The sequence below is a fragment of the Falco naumanni genome, chromosome W (genome assembly GCF_017639655.2).
Source record: "Falco naumanni isolate bFalNau1 chromosome W, bFalNau1.pat, whole genome shotgun sequence".
Lineage (NCBI taxonomy): Eukaryota > Metazoa > Chordata > Aves > Falconiformes > Falconidae > Falco > Falco naumanni.
In genome coordinates, this window is record NC_054079.1 from 10,297,276 (window position 1) to 10,313,368 (window position 16,093).

A 16,093-nucleotide genomic window follows, 5' to 3' on the forward strand; every position below is an offset into this window, starting at 1 on the left:
TTCTTCACTGAGAGGGTGGTCAGTCACTGGAACAGGCTCCCCAGGGAAGTGGTCATGGCACCAAGCTTGTCAGAGTTCAAGAGGTGTCTGGACGATGCTCTTAGTCATGGTTTAGTTTTAGGCAGTCCTGCAAGGAGCAGGGAATTGAACTCAATGATCCTTATGGGTCCTTTCCAACTTGAGATATTCTATGATTCTATGATTTGCACAGCTTTTCTGTATCAACTTCTGATCCTAAAGAATATAATTCAGAATAAGTTTGATATTAGAGACAGTAGTTTAATTTTTATACCATTCCTTTTTCCTCACCTGGAATTACAGCATCTACTGAAGCAGTTCAGCTTTTTTATGTACAGATGAATAACTTTATACAGTACAAAGTGCTTATTAATAAACAGATCAAGACTCAAGCCAGACAGAAATCTTGCACAACGCTCCTTCCAGTGAAGTCTCTAAACTTAAACAGCCAGGTCAGACCACTAATGTTAACTCTACCAGGTGCCATAAATGTTCATTAGAAGTCAAATTCTGAGCATTCTTCCATATAATTTTAAATACTTAATACTCTTTAAAATTCCAAATAATGTAATTTTCAAAATTGTTTCCTTTGTTTCTTGTTAATAGATATCCAAGAAGAAGAAAATTCTGTCTTCTAATAGACCTGGTTTACTTCAAGTCAAGCATCTTACCAGTTTTCATTTCACCTTAATTCCCAACTCTGACTAGACATCTCCAGTTTGTGATTTTTTTCCCATAAGTTGATTTAATCAAATGTAGTCACTAAAAACTGTAAAAAAATCCCACAAACAAAACCAAACAGAAAACCCCCACCCCACACACAACTTAAAATGAACTTGCAGTGACCAGACAATATTTTGCATCAAAACCAAATTACTGGCTCAATTCAAGTTGAACCAAATTGAGAACATCAGTAAAAGGCTTTGAACCAGTTTAGCTAAACTCAGTTTAAAGATATCTCTTAAGTTAAAATGATGCAATTCTGAGTTTAGACAAGGCCTTGGGCGGTATAATTACATTAAAACTTACAACCAAAATCTCCAGTTTTGCTATAATCTAGTGTCCTAGTTTTGACTGGGATAGAGTTAATTTTCTTCTTAGTATCTGGTACAGTGCTGTGTTTTGGATTTAGGATGAGAACAATATTGATAACACACTGATGTTTTAGTTGTTGCTAAGTAGTGCTTACTCTAAATCAAGGACTTCTCAGTTTCCTATGCTCTGCCAGTGAGCAGGTGCGCAAGAAACCAGGAGGGAGCAGAGCCAGGACAGTTGACCCAAACTAGTCAAAAGGATATTCCATACCATGGAATGTCATACTGAGTATATAAATTGGGGGGAGTTGGCTGGGAGGGGCTGATCGCTACCCGGGGACTGGCTGGGCATTGGTCAGTGGGTGGTGAGCAATTGCATTGTGTATCATTTGTTTTTCTTGGGTTTTATTCCTCTCTCTCTCTCCCCTTTTCATTAAAATTGTTGTTGTCATTATTATTACTATTGTTATTATTATATTTTACTTTATTTAAATTATTAAACTGTTCTTATCTCAACCCACAAGTTTTACCTTTTTTTAATTCTCCTCCTCATCCCACTAGGGGAGGGGGAGTGAGAAAGCAACTGCATGGTATTTAGTTGCTGGCTGGAGCTAAACCATGAGAACTAGACATAACGTTCCTTATATTTGTGAACATTAAAAACCAGAAGATAACATATTCACCGTTCATGTTTTCATACATAGGCAAAGAAAGAAAGAAAAAAAACCTTTTACTTTCATATGTCCAAAAGGAAAAAAGAAAAAGAAAATGAAAAGAAAAAAACCCACCACACACAAGATGTGTATTAAATTTCCCTTCCCATTCCTGAGTTGATGTTAGAACTCTTGGTTTAGAGTCAATTAAAAAGGTTAAATTGAAAACACTGCATGCTGAAATGTATGTAACTGGATAGACAAGTTACCTTCTACTGTTGTTACAAGACACACTTTATGAATACCCTGCCTTTAATATAACAAACCACAGACATAATGCTTTGCTAGAGCCAGAGTACAACATCCTTGTTAGTTCATTGTAGAGGAATGAAGGCAGTGGGTTGATTAGCATTGATAATATGCAGCTGTGGCCTTGCCTCGAGGGTAGTGGGTTGATTGACATGGATGATGTGCAGCTGTAGCTCATTCCTGCCAAATAGTTAAATAACACTGAGAATTGTGGGAGAGGGTAGGGTGGTCTGATCTCTGGAGGGAGGTGATACAGTAGGGACAGTAGAATCTGACTGATGGTAGAAGCCTTGTTACAGCCTACTAGTTTGTGCTGCAAGAGTTCCTTACTATTTCCAATAAATGGAATACTGTTAACTCTGAGTGGGATTTGTCTTTACTCTGGAAGACATTAAAAAGCTCCATAAAAATACTTTTAGACAGGAATAGAGCTGTGAGCTTCTGAACTATGCTAGTTCTTAGCTGGAATCACTGTTTCAAAGTTTAGAGAGGGGGGAAAAAAACCAAGCCAACAACATTCAACACTGATTATTCTGAGCAGTAGATGGACGATTTCCAATTGGACTCTACTATCTAAGTATTATCCCTATTTCTATTTGTTGGTTTATTCACACCTTGGTAAATGGGAGTCTTTCTCTTCCTTCTCTCTATTCAGGATTTGTCACCTTAACTTTGGTCTTGAAATTGTGGTAATATTTTGTTGTTGTTGTTTGAAAGGTATAATCTTTATTTGCAGAGTCTTCCTATATATGTTGCTATATACGTGACTTACAGATTATCTCAAAGCAACTAGGACAAATACAGAATACTGTTGAAGATTTGTACTGTAAGTCAGAAGAGCGACAAATCTGGTTATCAGTAAGTTACATGCACTCACAATCTAAAATTACTCAGATTATGGGAAAATAGCAAGAGAATTGCTAAATTTTCAGAAGAAAGCATATTGGGAGTGTGTGTGTGTGTCTCCCTTTTTCCTTCCCCCCTGAAACAGGCTACAACAACTATAAAATAACCTCTCTCTTTATGATCATTCAGGTTTTACAAATCTAAAAGGAACAAAATATGGGTGACAAAAAAAGAATAAGGGTGACATAGTGAAGTACAAATAAGCAGATTAAAGAATTTTCTTGAAATTTATACTGGACTGCTTGGCTAATATGTCAAGTGGTGAACTGGGAAAGGAGGACTGAGACTGTTGAACAATGACAACTGTATTCATTGCCCAAATTAGAAATATGTCTATTTCTTTAGCACTTAAAAGCAGAATAAGCTTTTTATGAGATGAACATGCACTTTTAGAATACAATTTCTTTCTCCTTTTAATAGAATTCCTTCTGCTGCTAATCAACAAGCATTTTACAAGCTAATTTTCATTTATGTCAAACTCAATAAGAAAAGACAAGAAAAAATACTATTCCACAGTACTGGGGGAATGGATGAATGACGATGGACAGACACCTTTTACTGATGTTTGAGGGGAGGGGAAATCTATGTCAAGGAGAGACCAAAGGATAATTTAAAATTTACAGGAAGACAAAAAGAGTAGTGGAAGCCAATCTGTTGGCTTTTGGCTTTGATACATCTGAAGTCCTATAGCTTTGAATTCTTATCTCTAAATATAATTTAACAATTTAGTGTTGACTTGAAACAGAGTGATTGGATTTCAGGAAAAGCTATAACCTGGATTTTCTAATTCAAAATTGCTCACAAATATGAATATATTGAAAGAAGGTATATCTTAAAATTACAAGCCTTGTTTGGGGAAAAGAAATATTTCTTAAGGAACAGCAGATAAGGAAACCCAAAAAAAATGAGAGGTTTTTAATTTTAATTAGACTATTAAAAAGACTGGTTACTTTGATCCACCTAGTAATGTTTTATCTATTAGGACAAGATGCTTCAGTTACTATTTGGTCACAGAGTACACAGTTCTGAAAAGTAGTATCAGTGTAGGTTACACCGATTTTAAAGTGTCGTCAGTCCCAAGGATGTGGTATTTGGAAGTGAATTTTGAAGAGCTAGTCAGAAGAACAACCACCACCACGCAAACAAACACACACAACTACAAAACCACAACAACTTAGGACAAATAAGTCAGTGAAGCTACAGAAAAGCTTCCAGTATTATTATGAATTTTAAATAATTTTGGACTATTAGCTATGTGCCAGCTGAAACCAGGACACATACCCACTTCAAATATATTTGTTTAGACAATTTTCTCACCTGTTTTATGGAGCAGTAATTTTCAGAGTATATGATTTTTTCAAAAACTGCTATATATATTTATTGGCATGTAGCTATACAGTGTTCTCACAGCAAGCTTTCCAAGTTAGATGGTGTCATGAGATTGCTCAAATACATGTTTTGTGGATTTAAATGGACAGAAATGATCATTACCTGTCCAGTCTCTAATAGCTCCACTTGTAATATTCATTGACACCATGTTGTGGTTTTACTCTGTGATTCAGGTGTGATTTGCATAGGATACACTTCTCAGGATGTCCCCAAACCCCTATTTTAAAGTAAGCTGAAGTTGATTTTTTCATTATTCTAATGGTAAAGCTCTGAAGATCTGGTTAATGCAGCTCTGTGATGGTGTAACTGCTGCTGAATCCCAACACGATTAAAGATAAACTGCAGTAAAAATAGTCACGTATCTGTGACTGGGAAAGAACAATCACTGGGCCAGCAACTGAACCATCAGAGGCATCGTTTTGACATTTAAAGGTGCTCTCAAGAGCAGCTGAGCAGGAAGCTGCACCCTCATCTCCCTGATGGATTCCTAGTCCCCAGCTTGTGGCTGGTGGGTGGCTGTAGTGGAAGGACTGACACAGAGGCCACCACGAGCAGCTTCCACAGGTTCAGGGAGGGGGAATGCTGTTCCCTCTGTTCTTCTTCAAATAGATTCATAGAATCACAGAATGGTTTGGGTTGGAAGGGACTTTAAAGATAATCTAGTTCCAACCCCTGCCATGGGCAGGGACACCTTCCACTAGACTAGGTTGCTCAAAGCTCCTTTCAATATAATATACAATAAAATAAAACCATGTAAAAGGCCAGCCACAATGACTGGGACTCACAGGGGCACTTACATACCTGATCACTGGCTTAAGCACCAGCCTCTGAACTTGAAGTCCTCCTCAGCTTGGAGATATCTACAGTCCCTCTGCTTCTGTCAGTGAACTCCCCTGCATTGTCATTGTGGTGCCTCTCCATGTCACTGAACAGGACTACATCGCTCAGTCCTGAGGCTCGGAGAGCACAAGCAGCACCCTCTGTCCCTCCTGGATCTGGTCAGCATAGACATGCTGGCACATCTCTAAAGCCAGGGCATCCACCCATCCCAGTGCCATGCAACCTCAGTGGCCCAACACACTGCATTATTAATGACAGCAGCGCTCCTTTTCTCTCTTTTGCAAATAACATTGGCAAATTTATTGAAATACCTGATGGTTAACCTTACACTGAAATGATTCTTCAAACAACTGCAAGAAGGAGCTGTTTGTAGCAGTCACTGTGTTGGTGACGAGGTCTAAATTCCCTCCCCATGACCCTGAGTACTCAGACAGCCTGCACCAGCCAAAGCAAAGCTTGGTGAAAAGCAGCCAACACCAAATAACCCCAGAATGCAAATATTCCTGTGATGCATGCACAAATGCAGGTGTTTGTGATCATTCTTAAAGGTCTTTTCCATCCTAAATGATTTTATGACTTGCAGAAGAAACCTAGACACGAGTACTGGAATAAACATTTCAAGTTTATATTTGAAACTTAATCACAAAATAATTACATGCTATCAAGCAAGGAAGGCTCAGGCCTTAAATTTTATTGTTGTAGATGAGAAATAAATCTGGCTTGTGATCGGCTGAGCACACTCAGGTAACAAATTAAAGCCACTCCTCTCATTTCCCCCCTTTCCCAGCATGTGATGCCAAGGTTTTGGAACAACATTAAATAACATCTCATGAACCAAGATGGAAAACCCAGAGCAATGGCAATATGCTCTGTTGGCTTCTTGTGAAGTTAATTTTACACTTTGTGGGCCCTTAAGCTCCCACTCCTTAGAAGACTATTCAAAAGCAAAACTGTTACTTTCATGGCCATAATAAATAGTCCTGTACACCTCTGGTGAAGACGTTCAGCCCAAATATAATAACCCATGGAAAATGGCTTCTGGTTTCAGAGAATGTGGCAACTGATGTCCACTGAGGAAATCACTGGCATGGTTTGATTGCTGCTGATTTCACATGTCAGCACATCTCCATGTTTAACCCAATGGTAGTAAATAGTTGCTGAATCTGTCAGAAGAGAGTTTTAAAAGTCAGCTCTTGCATTGCTGATCTTATCCTTCAGGTTTGAACTCCACTGGCTCCCAAATATCTAATTTTCAGTTGATGCCTCCAGCTGCAGTGCCTGTGCATCTCCCATCAGAGGCTGGGCGTTATCTGCTCCTCTCCTCCTGGGTGGCACCAGGGAGCGATGGGACACAACTGCAGCTGATGCCTCCTCTCTTGGCACACACTTGAGTGCTGGCAATCCCATTCTCAGCCTTTGCTGGCTGCTGCTGGGTGCATGGTGAAGCTGAGCGGGACCATGGGCAGTGAGTTGTGGGCTGCCGGGGCTGGATTTTGATCTGCTCCACTGCAGGGGCAGCCACTTCTTCGGCATCTGAACTTCTCCCACCAGTAAAAGTGCTGAGCTTTGAGGTATATCAATTATCTGCAACACACTGGAAACCAACCCTCTGTTTCTCCTTTGTTTCCCCTTTCTAAACCACTGTGGGGGATGTCCAAATGCCTGAACCAAAGACCAGAGCCCAATGGCTTTGCCTTCTAGATGCTTTCTCCAATGGCTTTGCCTTCCATATGCCTTCTCCATCCCTGCCCCAGAACTTCCACTCCATCCCATCCATGCAGCTGGTAGCCTTCACATCTATGCTGCTAATCAGCTGGAGTAACGGCATTTCAATCAGCCTAAGGAGAGATCTTCAAAGCATGAACAAGTTTTTGGGCTTGTCAGTGCCTAGCACAAGGTCTCCTATAGCTAAACCTGTACCTGATCCCACCAAGAACAGAAACCAGGGATAATTTAATATAGTAAATGTTGCTGTTAGTTCTCATCCGAGTCTCACATGAGTTTTCTTGACATCTCAGAACATTCAGTAGATTGCTTGTTAAAAGGGTAGAAACAATTCGTATAGGAACAACAGTTCAATATGGACCTTAGAGTTACTAAGTACAGTAGTTTCTCTTTTACAAATGAAAGTGCTGCTGTGCTGGAGAGCACAGTGACATGATGGCAAGGAGAGCAGATATTGGCTTTTATGATATTTACAGATTTTTCCATTTTAAAAACTGCCAAATTTGATTAAATATAAGTATAGAACGTTTCTTCCATATACAAACTCGTTAGCTGATTAATTATTAAGGTGCTCAGAAGTGTGGATGAAAAGAGAAGTTACAGTAGATCAGTTGTGGTTTTGTCTATTTACAAACTGCGCTCAGTTGCCTGCTGACACCAGCATCTTCCAAAGAAGCTGGAAGCAAAGTGGCCAGTTATGAATCTAATGCCACAGGAACTGCTGTTTTCTTCACAGCATCTTTGTCAGAAGGTAAAATAGTACTTTCATTCCTTTTTTATTAGCAAAGGTGGGTACCCTTGCTGAGTCTGTGTAGCTGGTGATGCCAGGCAGCATCACACTGTGAGACACCCTGTTTCTAGCTCTCAACTCCTGTCCAGCCCTTACCACCAGAATTTGCTGGTCTGCTGGGCACCTGCCCCAGACAGGACTCACAGCACCAGGTTGGCACACTGAAATGCATTGTATGGGGCCTCGTGCAACAGAAGGAAAAATTTATGTGCGAGAAACCAAACAAGGAGAAAGTGCTTCGCAAAAATTTTGTCTTCCAATCAGAAAAAATAAAATAAAATCTCACGTGGCCCATATCTGTAGGTCAAATTCCTTTCCCATTAACATTCCGAAGAGTTATTTTCTGTGCGATGGCCAAACTCTACCTCTAGTTTCATTCTCTGCTGACTGACAGCTGACCATGGACAATGCCTGGCATCCCTTCTCTCTGTACTGCCTGTACTCACACAAGTGCCTCAGAGGAGCTCAAAGTTTGGTGTTTTGAGAACCTGTCAAACCAAGAGGGTATCTGGCCATAATGAAAATGATGATTTTGTCCTCGTCATTTTAAGATGCTATAGAAAAATAAAGGAAAATAAGTTGATTTGACTTCTGTTTGTGAACTTACCACGTACTATCATCTTTCCCTCATACATTTAAGTTTCAAACAGGTCCAAGAGATTGCAAGGCAAGAGTGTTAAGGCAGTATAAGAAACTCAGTATTTCATTCACACCTCTTGATTCCCTTAAAGGTATTTCTAAGGCATCAAAAGGGGCATGTGGTTTGTGCTTGCCTTTTCAGAAAAAGGCATTTGGTATAGTGTAAAAAACAGATGCTCAATGACAGACGGGAGCCACTCAGCTCTGGGCAATGGCCACACCATCACAGAAGAACAGGGAGATACAGCGGGGTTTCCCGAGTGTGGGTTCCTCACCATCGCTCCTTCTGGTACACTTCTGTTTGTACAATCTCATCAGGATGCTCAGATATGCAGGCCCCATTGATGTCATTGAGCTTGTTGTCTGGAAGATCCTCGGGTTTTGTGCAAAGTTTCAGTGCCCTGGAGATGAAGACATCCAAGTCAAACTCAGGGTCTGTGTCACTGATCACCTCCGTGGGTTCTTTGTGGAGATGGTGAGAAGACTGCAGGCTCTGTTCCTGAATCACTGGGAGAGGACTGGGACACTCAAGACCCACCTGCGTGCTCTTTACCCACTGAGCAATCTCCAGAAAGAGGTTGGATGGTTCTTCTTCCAGCGATAGCTCAGCTGCGGGTGCTATGGTTGCTCTTTTCCAGTGGGATAAATCTAAAATCAGCTTGGGCTCTGAGTAATGATGGGGCTTATTGTCTCTCCACAGCAATTTGTCCAAGTAGGAAGGTGACCCCACTTTGTAATCACATGATTTCCCACAATCGGCATCAAATACTCGATCCATGGATGAGTGGGATAACTCCAAAAATCTCTCCGAACTGCTTTGTGAGTACTTCCGTGGATCAACTTGTGCTTCTTCAGCGATGGATTCAGACCCTGCCCGGGGGTCCCGCTGAACCTCATCCATGTCATGATATCTATCATGTCTCCATTCCAAATCAGAGGAGAGGCTTACATGATACCTGTGAAAGACATGCTGCTGTTAGACACGAAGACGATGGCTTCGTTAGAAACAGTGGTGCTCAAACAGAGATGCATGCTGCTGCTGCCATTTTTGCCTTTTTTTGCTGATACACTAATCACCTACAAATCTCCAAGTTCTTATTAATATTAGAGACCTTTTTCTTGCATGTTAAAAAAGGCAGAAGGGCTGAGTAATTTATCAAGAGTCTGAGATGGGACCAGTAGTGGGAATAAAAGCCCAACAACCAAACCAACCAGCCCCTTCATTTAGCCCTTCATCACCCTCCCTCCACTTGCAATTAAAACATGATTAAAAATACTAATAAACATTCCCTCATCCCACAGACAAGTACCTGCAGTGAATGCTCCTTGTTTGTTGCCATAAAAGTAAAAAAGATAAGCTTAAATCCCCACTGAGACTGGACATCACCAGTTTACTCTGACGTTGTGAACCAAGAGCATCCCTGAAAGGTCACCTTGCTAAGCACTAACTTCTCAAGCAAGTTGAACTCCCTTGACTGCAATTACCTGACAACACCCATTCTTAGACATGGTTTTCAAAGTGACATCTAATTTACTGGTTCCTAACTAAGCTGCCTTTAAAAGACATGTTATCTCAGGTATTGGGGCTCTATATCCCACCAATGACACACTCTTTAGGTGTCCTACAACACAGGCAAAATAATTTCTTGTCTCTAAAATACTCAGCTTGGGTTTCAAAATTTATGGCCCTATAGCAGATGTCCCCTGCTGGGTGGCAGGACCAATAGTCCAGGTCCCATCTTCTTGTATCACACCAAGAAAGCCAAGAGATAAAAAGGTGACCTGCAGCAGCTGATTTGCTGCTTTTGGGACTATAACTGGCAGGGATGCTGGAGCTGTGGGGATACACTGAAGATAGATATCCTGAGAAAAGCTTCCACCTTTCCTCTTTACCTAATTTACCTGGTTGTCCTCCCCAGCCTCCATCCTGATATTTGTTCACCCAGACAAAGAGATTAGTAATAGTGAAGACAAGGGATTCCTTTAGATTATTTTTTCAATGCTGGTGAAATACAGTGGATTAAAAAGGCGAGGGAATTTAATTGCCATGCAGAGAGGAACAATGCTGCAGACATCCTCAGCCAGCTCACCCTACTCAGCTGGAAGGAGCTCCATAAGAAAGTGGACCTAGTTAATTCTTAGCTACTTTGTCCTACCTTCTTCAGTACTGGGACTGGCTTAGCAACTGGGGTAATCATCTAGGACATGAAAGACCTCAGCTCAAGGCTTTGATCTGCTCTGAACTTCCTGTACGACTTTCAGCAAACCATTTAAAAGTCAACACAATTAAGGATATTTAAAAAGACCCCAGATCTGTGGCCTCTTGGGCTTATGCACCTTGAAAAGTGATAAATATAGAGCTCCAAATCAGGACCAGTCCCCAAAAGGTACAAGAACTACATTATTTTATCACTTGTGTTATAGGGACAGAGGACAGAAAGAACCGTAACGTCACTTAAACAGATGTAACTCAAATGAAGACAATATAGGCTGTGAATAAAACCAAGAGCAGAAAGACACTCAGTAACTGGAACGTGCAAGCTCAACATCTGCTCCCTGTGGAAATCAATTATGAACATCTCACTGGCTTCAACAAGGTGCCAGCTTGGGCTAGAATTCTGATATGGCATAAAGAAGGAAAAGCAGGTGTCTGCCGTGGGTCTGGAATATGTGTGACTGAACCCAGTCAAAAGCAGGTCAGAGACTCACCAGTCAAGTTCTGTCTAAGGAATTTAAGCTAGTATCTGGTCTCTGGCCCAGCCTTGGCTACCATACCTGTCCCAGTTAGACATCTGGCTCTGGTTGGCTTCCATCAGTAAAATATCATCAATCTCATCCTCAATCCGGAACGGATGCTGAGACACTGGTTCATCCTCAGGGCAGGAATACAGACTCATGTAAGGATGCTGCAGACCCATCTCAGCTGTTAATCGATCCATAGGGTTAAATGTCAGTATTTTCTCCAGAAAATCAATAGCTGTGAAGTAAAGAGAAACAAGCTCACTAATTCCTCAAAAAAAGCAATACCAGCTTCCTTTCCAGGATGAGCCTCGTGGATCCCCCATAACAAATCCCCTCAAAGTAAGGAAGGAATTAAAGGTCACATCCCGTGTGCATCTAAAATGGGCACTTCTGTCCTTGCCGCATCCATCTTACCCCCCACGGGAGCCATGTACTCGCAGTGCAGCAATCCTGCAGCCCCTGCAGGTGTCACTTCATCTGGCAAGGCAGGAGAAAGGACTGCGAGAACCACACACCTCCACAGCACAGGATATACATATTATACCCGGTGCTGTGACCCCAGGCCAGAACACTGAGCTCATACCTCAAAAGGACCTTTGGATGGTTTTGGGATTTGATTCCATGTTCTCAGATCCATTTGACAAGCTCACTGCATTTCAGCCAACTGATTTCACATCTTTATGTGCAACAGAAGCGGGATTAGATTTAAAGTGCAATTTTTAAAAGTCTTTGGCATAACCAACACTATGAAATTATTTTTACTTATTAATATTTAAAAGATTCCAAGTGCCTAAAATTATTTTGGTAAAACTGTGGAGCATGAACTCTTTCTACAATGATAAAGGAGGAAATTAAGTTCAGTTAAAGTGGCTGGAATTAGATCTAAACATAGAGGATTCACTGTAATTTTTTTGATGATTCCTTTTACTGAGGTTATGTGAAAAGATCAAATCCTGTCATTAAAGACATTGCTTATTCAGTTGATTCTGGGTCCATGGAAGAGTCCCTTAGAGTCCAAATAACACAAATAGGAATAAGCTTTTCTTCAGTTACAACTTTATATTTTACCTTCAGAAATATCCCTGTTAAAGATGTAATTGTGTGAATGGGACAGCTTCTTTAGGGGCAAAAACACTCTGCAAGGGCGGGTCATACCTATGGCTTCAGTGCTTAAACATTAACTAATATCCAATTGCCTCCTATGAGATTATTCCATTGCTTAGACTAATTAATAAGTAGGAAGGAATCAATAGCTTCAGGTCACTGACTGCAGGCAAGAAGCGTGGTGGAACGATATATTACAGGTCAGAGAGGCAGGAAAATGTCAATGAATTATGTAAGGGGCGCAGGTGACCTTTCTTCCTGCAGTAACGACAGGGAATAAATCCATTCCTGCTTGCCAGAGGCTGACATGGTCCCTGGGTAACCCAGGCTGACAGGTATCACGCTGCCAAGCCCATACAGTGGACATCTTATAATGTACAGTTACGCCAGTGAACATAAGCCAGGCTTGGTCTTGACGTCTTCCCAAAAGCAGGTGGCCACATCCACCATCCCAGTTTAAGCCTTGGAAGAAGCTCAGAAAAGGTGACATGCTTGGTCCACACTGCTCAACTCTGGTGCCAATCTGCAAGCTCTCGCTGCCTACAAAGCTGCTCCAGGAAAAAGTTCATGTCCAAAAGCCTGTGGTTTGCAGCCCCCTTGCAACAACACACTGATTTTTTTAAGCTTTAGCCAAAGAAGGGAAGTGATTGAAGAGGTATCCAAGTATTGCAGGCTGCAACAGCCTGATGTGAGTGACGTCCAAGCCTCGGAGCACTCAGACATTTCTGCCTGTAGCAACCATCTCAGGAAGTTCAGATATTTGTGAAGTAAAAGCCTTTATCTCCTTGTACTACATAACTACATTCTTGCAAAAAGCATACCAAGAACATGAACAGGTCTTGAAAATAACCTCTAGACTGAACCCTCACAGCTCAAGAAGAGACACAGGAAGGCAGGGATGCACCTTAAAAGTGTCTTAGAATAGTCTTGGAAGACTACTTCACCCTTATTTCTGTAGGGGCTACCTGCGAAAATGCTACTGCATCATGAGTGCTGTCCTGCGGCCCACGCCTTCCCTGGTGCAAGTGAGCAGGACCTGGGGGGACAGCGGTGAGGATGCCTGAGCTACAGGTGGGACCACACACAGCAGACCTCCAGATATCTAAATCCCATTCACCAGTGTTCATGCACTTGGCCTTAGAGGACAAGTCCTTTCCCACCCACCCCTCCTCTAGGGAATTAGGTCTGAAAACATGGCAGCTGGAGGAAGTCCCAGGAGAAGGACATTGCCGAAGCAAGTGGGCATAACGGTACCTTCGCTGTCCACTTCAGGGAGCAGCTTGCACAGTGGCTTCCTCACTTCCCAAGTGCTGTTGATGAACGTGGGCATCACTTTGAGCAGCTCCTCTTTGTCTTCCTCATGAATAACAGGGATTGTCTCCAGAATAAGCTGCATCTGTTCCAGCTCATGACCCCCTAAACAGGCAGAAAACAGGCAGTGAGATGAAACCCAGAAGTTAAATTGAGGGGGAATGTGTGGTATTATCAACCACTCCTCTGAAATGAGTCATGTCACTGCAGTGCTGCATCTCGTCTCCCACCAGCCCCTCCACACTGATGCTTCACGGCATTAGCCACTGCTCTTTGCTCCAAGGAAAATACCCTCGCCACCTTCTTATGAACCAGGTGCAATGATGTCTCCAGGTCACTTCCCTGCCCCTCTGTCTCCATCCCATCTCCTGCTTGAAAGCTTGCCTTTTGGTTCTCCCCCTACACAGCAGCACACAGAGCAGCTGCTCAGGCATGTCTGAGGCAGAGCTTCAGGTGAGGTGCCTCTGTCTGCACCCATGCAGGCTGTGCAGCCCCCAAAGCCACCACACCTCCCTCTCCCACTCATGTTGGTGGGACTCCCAGCTGGGTCACCTCATTTTAAGGGTGAAAGAGTTAACCTAGACAATTTGCTTTCCTGGCATATCACCCTGAGGCTGCCAGGCTGAGCAGAAACAACCCAGCCAAAATCACAGAGGTGGGAGCTATTATCCATCGGTGGGCTCTATCCTGCCTGATAGAAGGAGATGAATATCAGCTGTAATGACCTCAAAACCAACAACTCTAAGCAATGCCATGGCTGGGTTTGTTCAAAACCCCAAATGAAGCATCCCAGCTCACATGGCTGCAGCTGAACAGTGCAGTGCCCAGTGCCATCATCACATGTCCCTGCCACGTGCTGTGCTATACCGAGAAGCAAAGCCCCTCTGTACAGCAGTGACAAAAAGTGCTGCCACAACCCCAATGGTAACAAGAAGATCATGAACCCAGCTCCAAGGATCCGAAAGCTTCATCTTTAAATGAACAAGTGCCCAACCTCTGCATACTGCCGATGTGAAAAGCATTTTCTGAGTGACTCCCGCTGGCTCCTGGGCACCAAGTCAAGGCTCTGATGGTGACAATCCTCACAACTGCTATGAGCAATCATATATTTTTAATCCTTTTCCTTCAGGACATATTTATCCATGCATCCCTAAGCCCCTGCTCAGGACTGGCTACCAGTGAGTGAGAGGAGAGAAGCAGCAGTGCCAGTGGAAGGAAGCCAACCACCTCATTAATGAACATTAATCTCATTCTTTAGCGCACTATTGGATGTGACCAAGAACTCTGCAGCTGATTTCCAGCTTCCTATGTGTACAGAGAAGCAGCCTGGCAGGAATACTGAGTTGCACTATTGATCTTCTGTCTGCCAGAAATGCCAGTTATAAATATTCTGTCATTAGAGGCAGGACTATCCGTTAAGACATAGAGCTGGCTGGGGCAGACAAACCAATAGGGATTTTTTGGCTACTGAGTCCCTGCTTTTCAAGTCACAGATTTCAGGCTGCTTCACTGGCAAGCAGTGTTTGGCTGATCCACAGCAAGAGGAGTGAAGCTCATTTATGGCACAGCACTTCTGATGAGTCTGCATGTGGAGTGGCTAGAAGACAATGGGCATATTATGAGCAATCCAGACCAAATAACATTGTTGTAATAGCAGGCCAAAGCTGTAACAAGCTGCAGCTGTTGTGAAGGACATATGCAAGGCCAAGGGAGACAAAGAAACTGTGTACTGGCAGAGAGATAAGAGGGTTGGACTATTAAGGAACTGTACGTGGGAAAGAGATAAAGGAGTTGGACTGAAAAATAAGAAAATAGAATGTCAAAACAGAATGTAGGTGAGGAGCATGGATACCACGCCGTGACCAATCATAGAGTGCAGGAGAGTGAATAGACAAGCAGCTTTAGCCTATTAGCAATCTAGAAGCAATGTGTGTGCTTTGTGCTAGTGTATAAATTGCTGTGTATCCCTTAATAAAGGGGCCCTAACTTGATCACATTGGTCGTATAAGTTGTGTCCGAGCCTTCTGCGTCAACATCTGCAGGGAAGGTGGAGAGGCCACCTCATAGGGGATGGTGGAAACCATTGTTGGCTTGATGTCCTCAGGCCACCCAGTCCCTTTGGAGGCCCCTGGCACCTCACATGGGCTGCCCTCCCCAGCCCAGAGCTCCTGTGGGTCTGCAGGAGGTTTCCAGACTCACATCCATGGAGCTGACCCCAAACACACCCACTCTGGGCAAGGTGGGTCCAAACATCGAGGTTGGGAAAGGGTCTCCATCCATCATGGCCTCATCACTCCAACAAGGTTTGGTTCAGTGCAGTCGTGGCCATTTTCACCCCAAATGGCAGAGCTCTGAGCCAAGACATGGCAATGAACTTGGACAACCCCAAAGCAACATTGACATTAGCACAGCTGATCACCATCACACCACACATCTGCTCAGAACAAAGCCTCAGAAGAAGATAGAGCAATAGGAAAAGCAAAAAATACAGAGGGACACCCTCTCAGTATCAATCCTAGGCAAATTAATTCACTTTCCTACAGAAAAACTAATTGTAGGTCATTTAGAGGTTTGCAGCATGGCTCCAAGAGAAACTAAAGATGACCATCAGGAAACAAACATCTTGTTAGTCA

At 42.7% G+C, this 16,093-nt stretch overlaps 1 protein-coding gene across 9 annotated transcripts in view; it reads right to left on the bottom strand.

The window, feature by feature from the left end:
• Positions 1 to 5,825: 5,825 nt before the first annotated feature.
• The window catches only part of LOC121080342 (mitogen-activated protein kinase 4-like), a 54,888-nt gene continuing 44,620 nt past the window's right edge, over positions 5,826 to 16,093 (bottom strand). For 8 of the 9 annotated variants that reach the window (XM_040578286.1, XM_040578289.1, XM_040578287.1 and 5 more), the window contains 3 exons: positions 13,404 to 13,565; positions 11,079 to 11,280; positions 5,826 to 9,259 (listed from right to left, as the gene is read on the bottom strand). In XM_040578286.1, coding sequence (XP_040434220.1) covers positions 8,575 to 9,259; positions 11,079 to 11,280; positions 13,404 to 13,565 — 1,049 coding nt within the window. In that variant the 3' untranslated portion in view covers positions 5,826 to 8,574. The remainder of the gene's footprint in view (positions 9,260 to 11,078; positions 11,281 to 13,403; positions 13,566 to 16,093) is intronic. The other variant, XM_040578290.1, reaches the window with a different exon arrangement.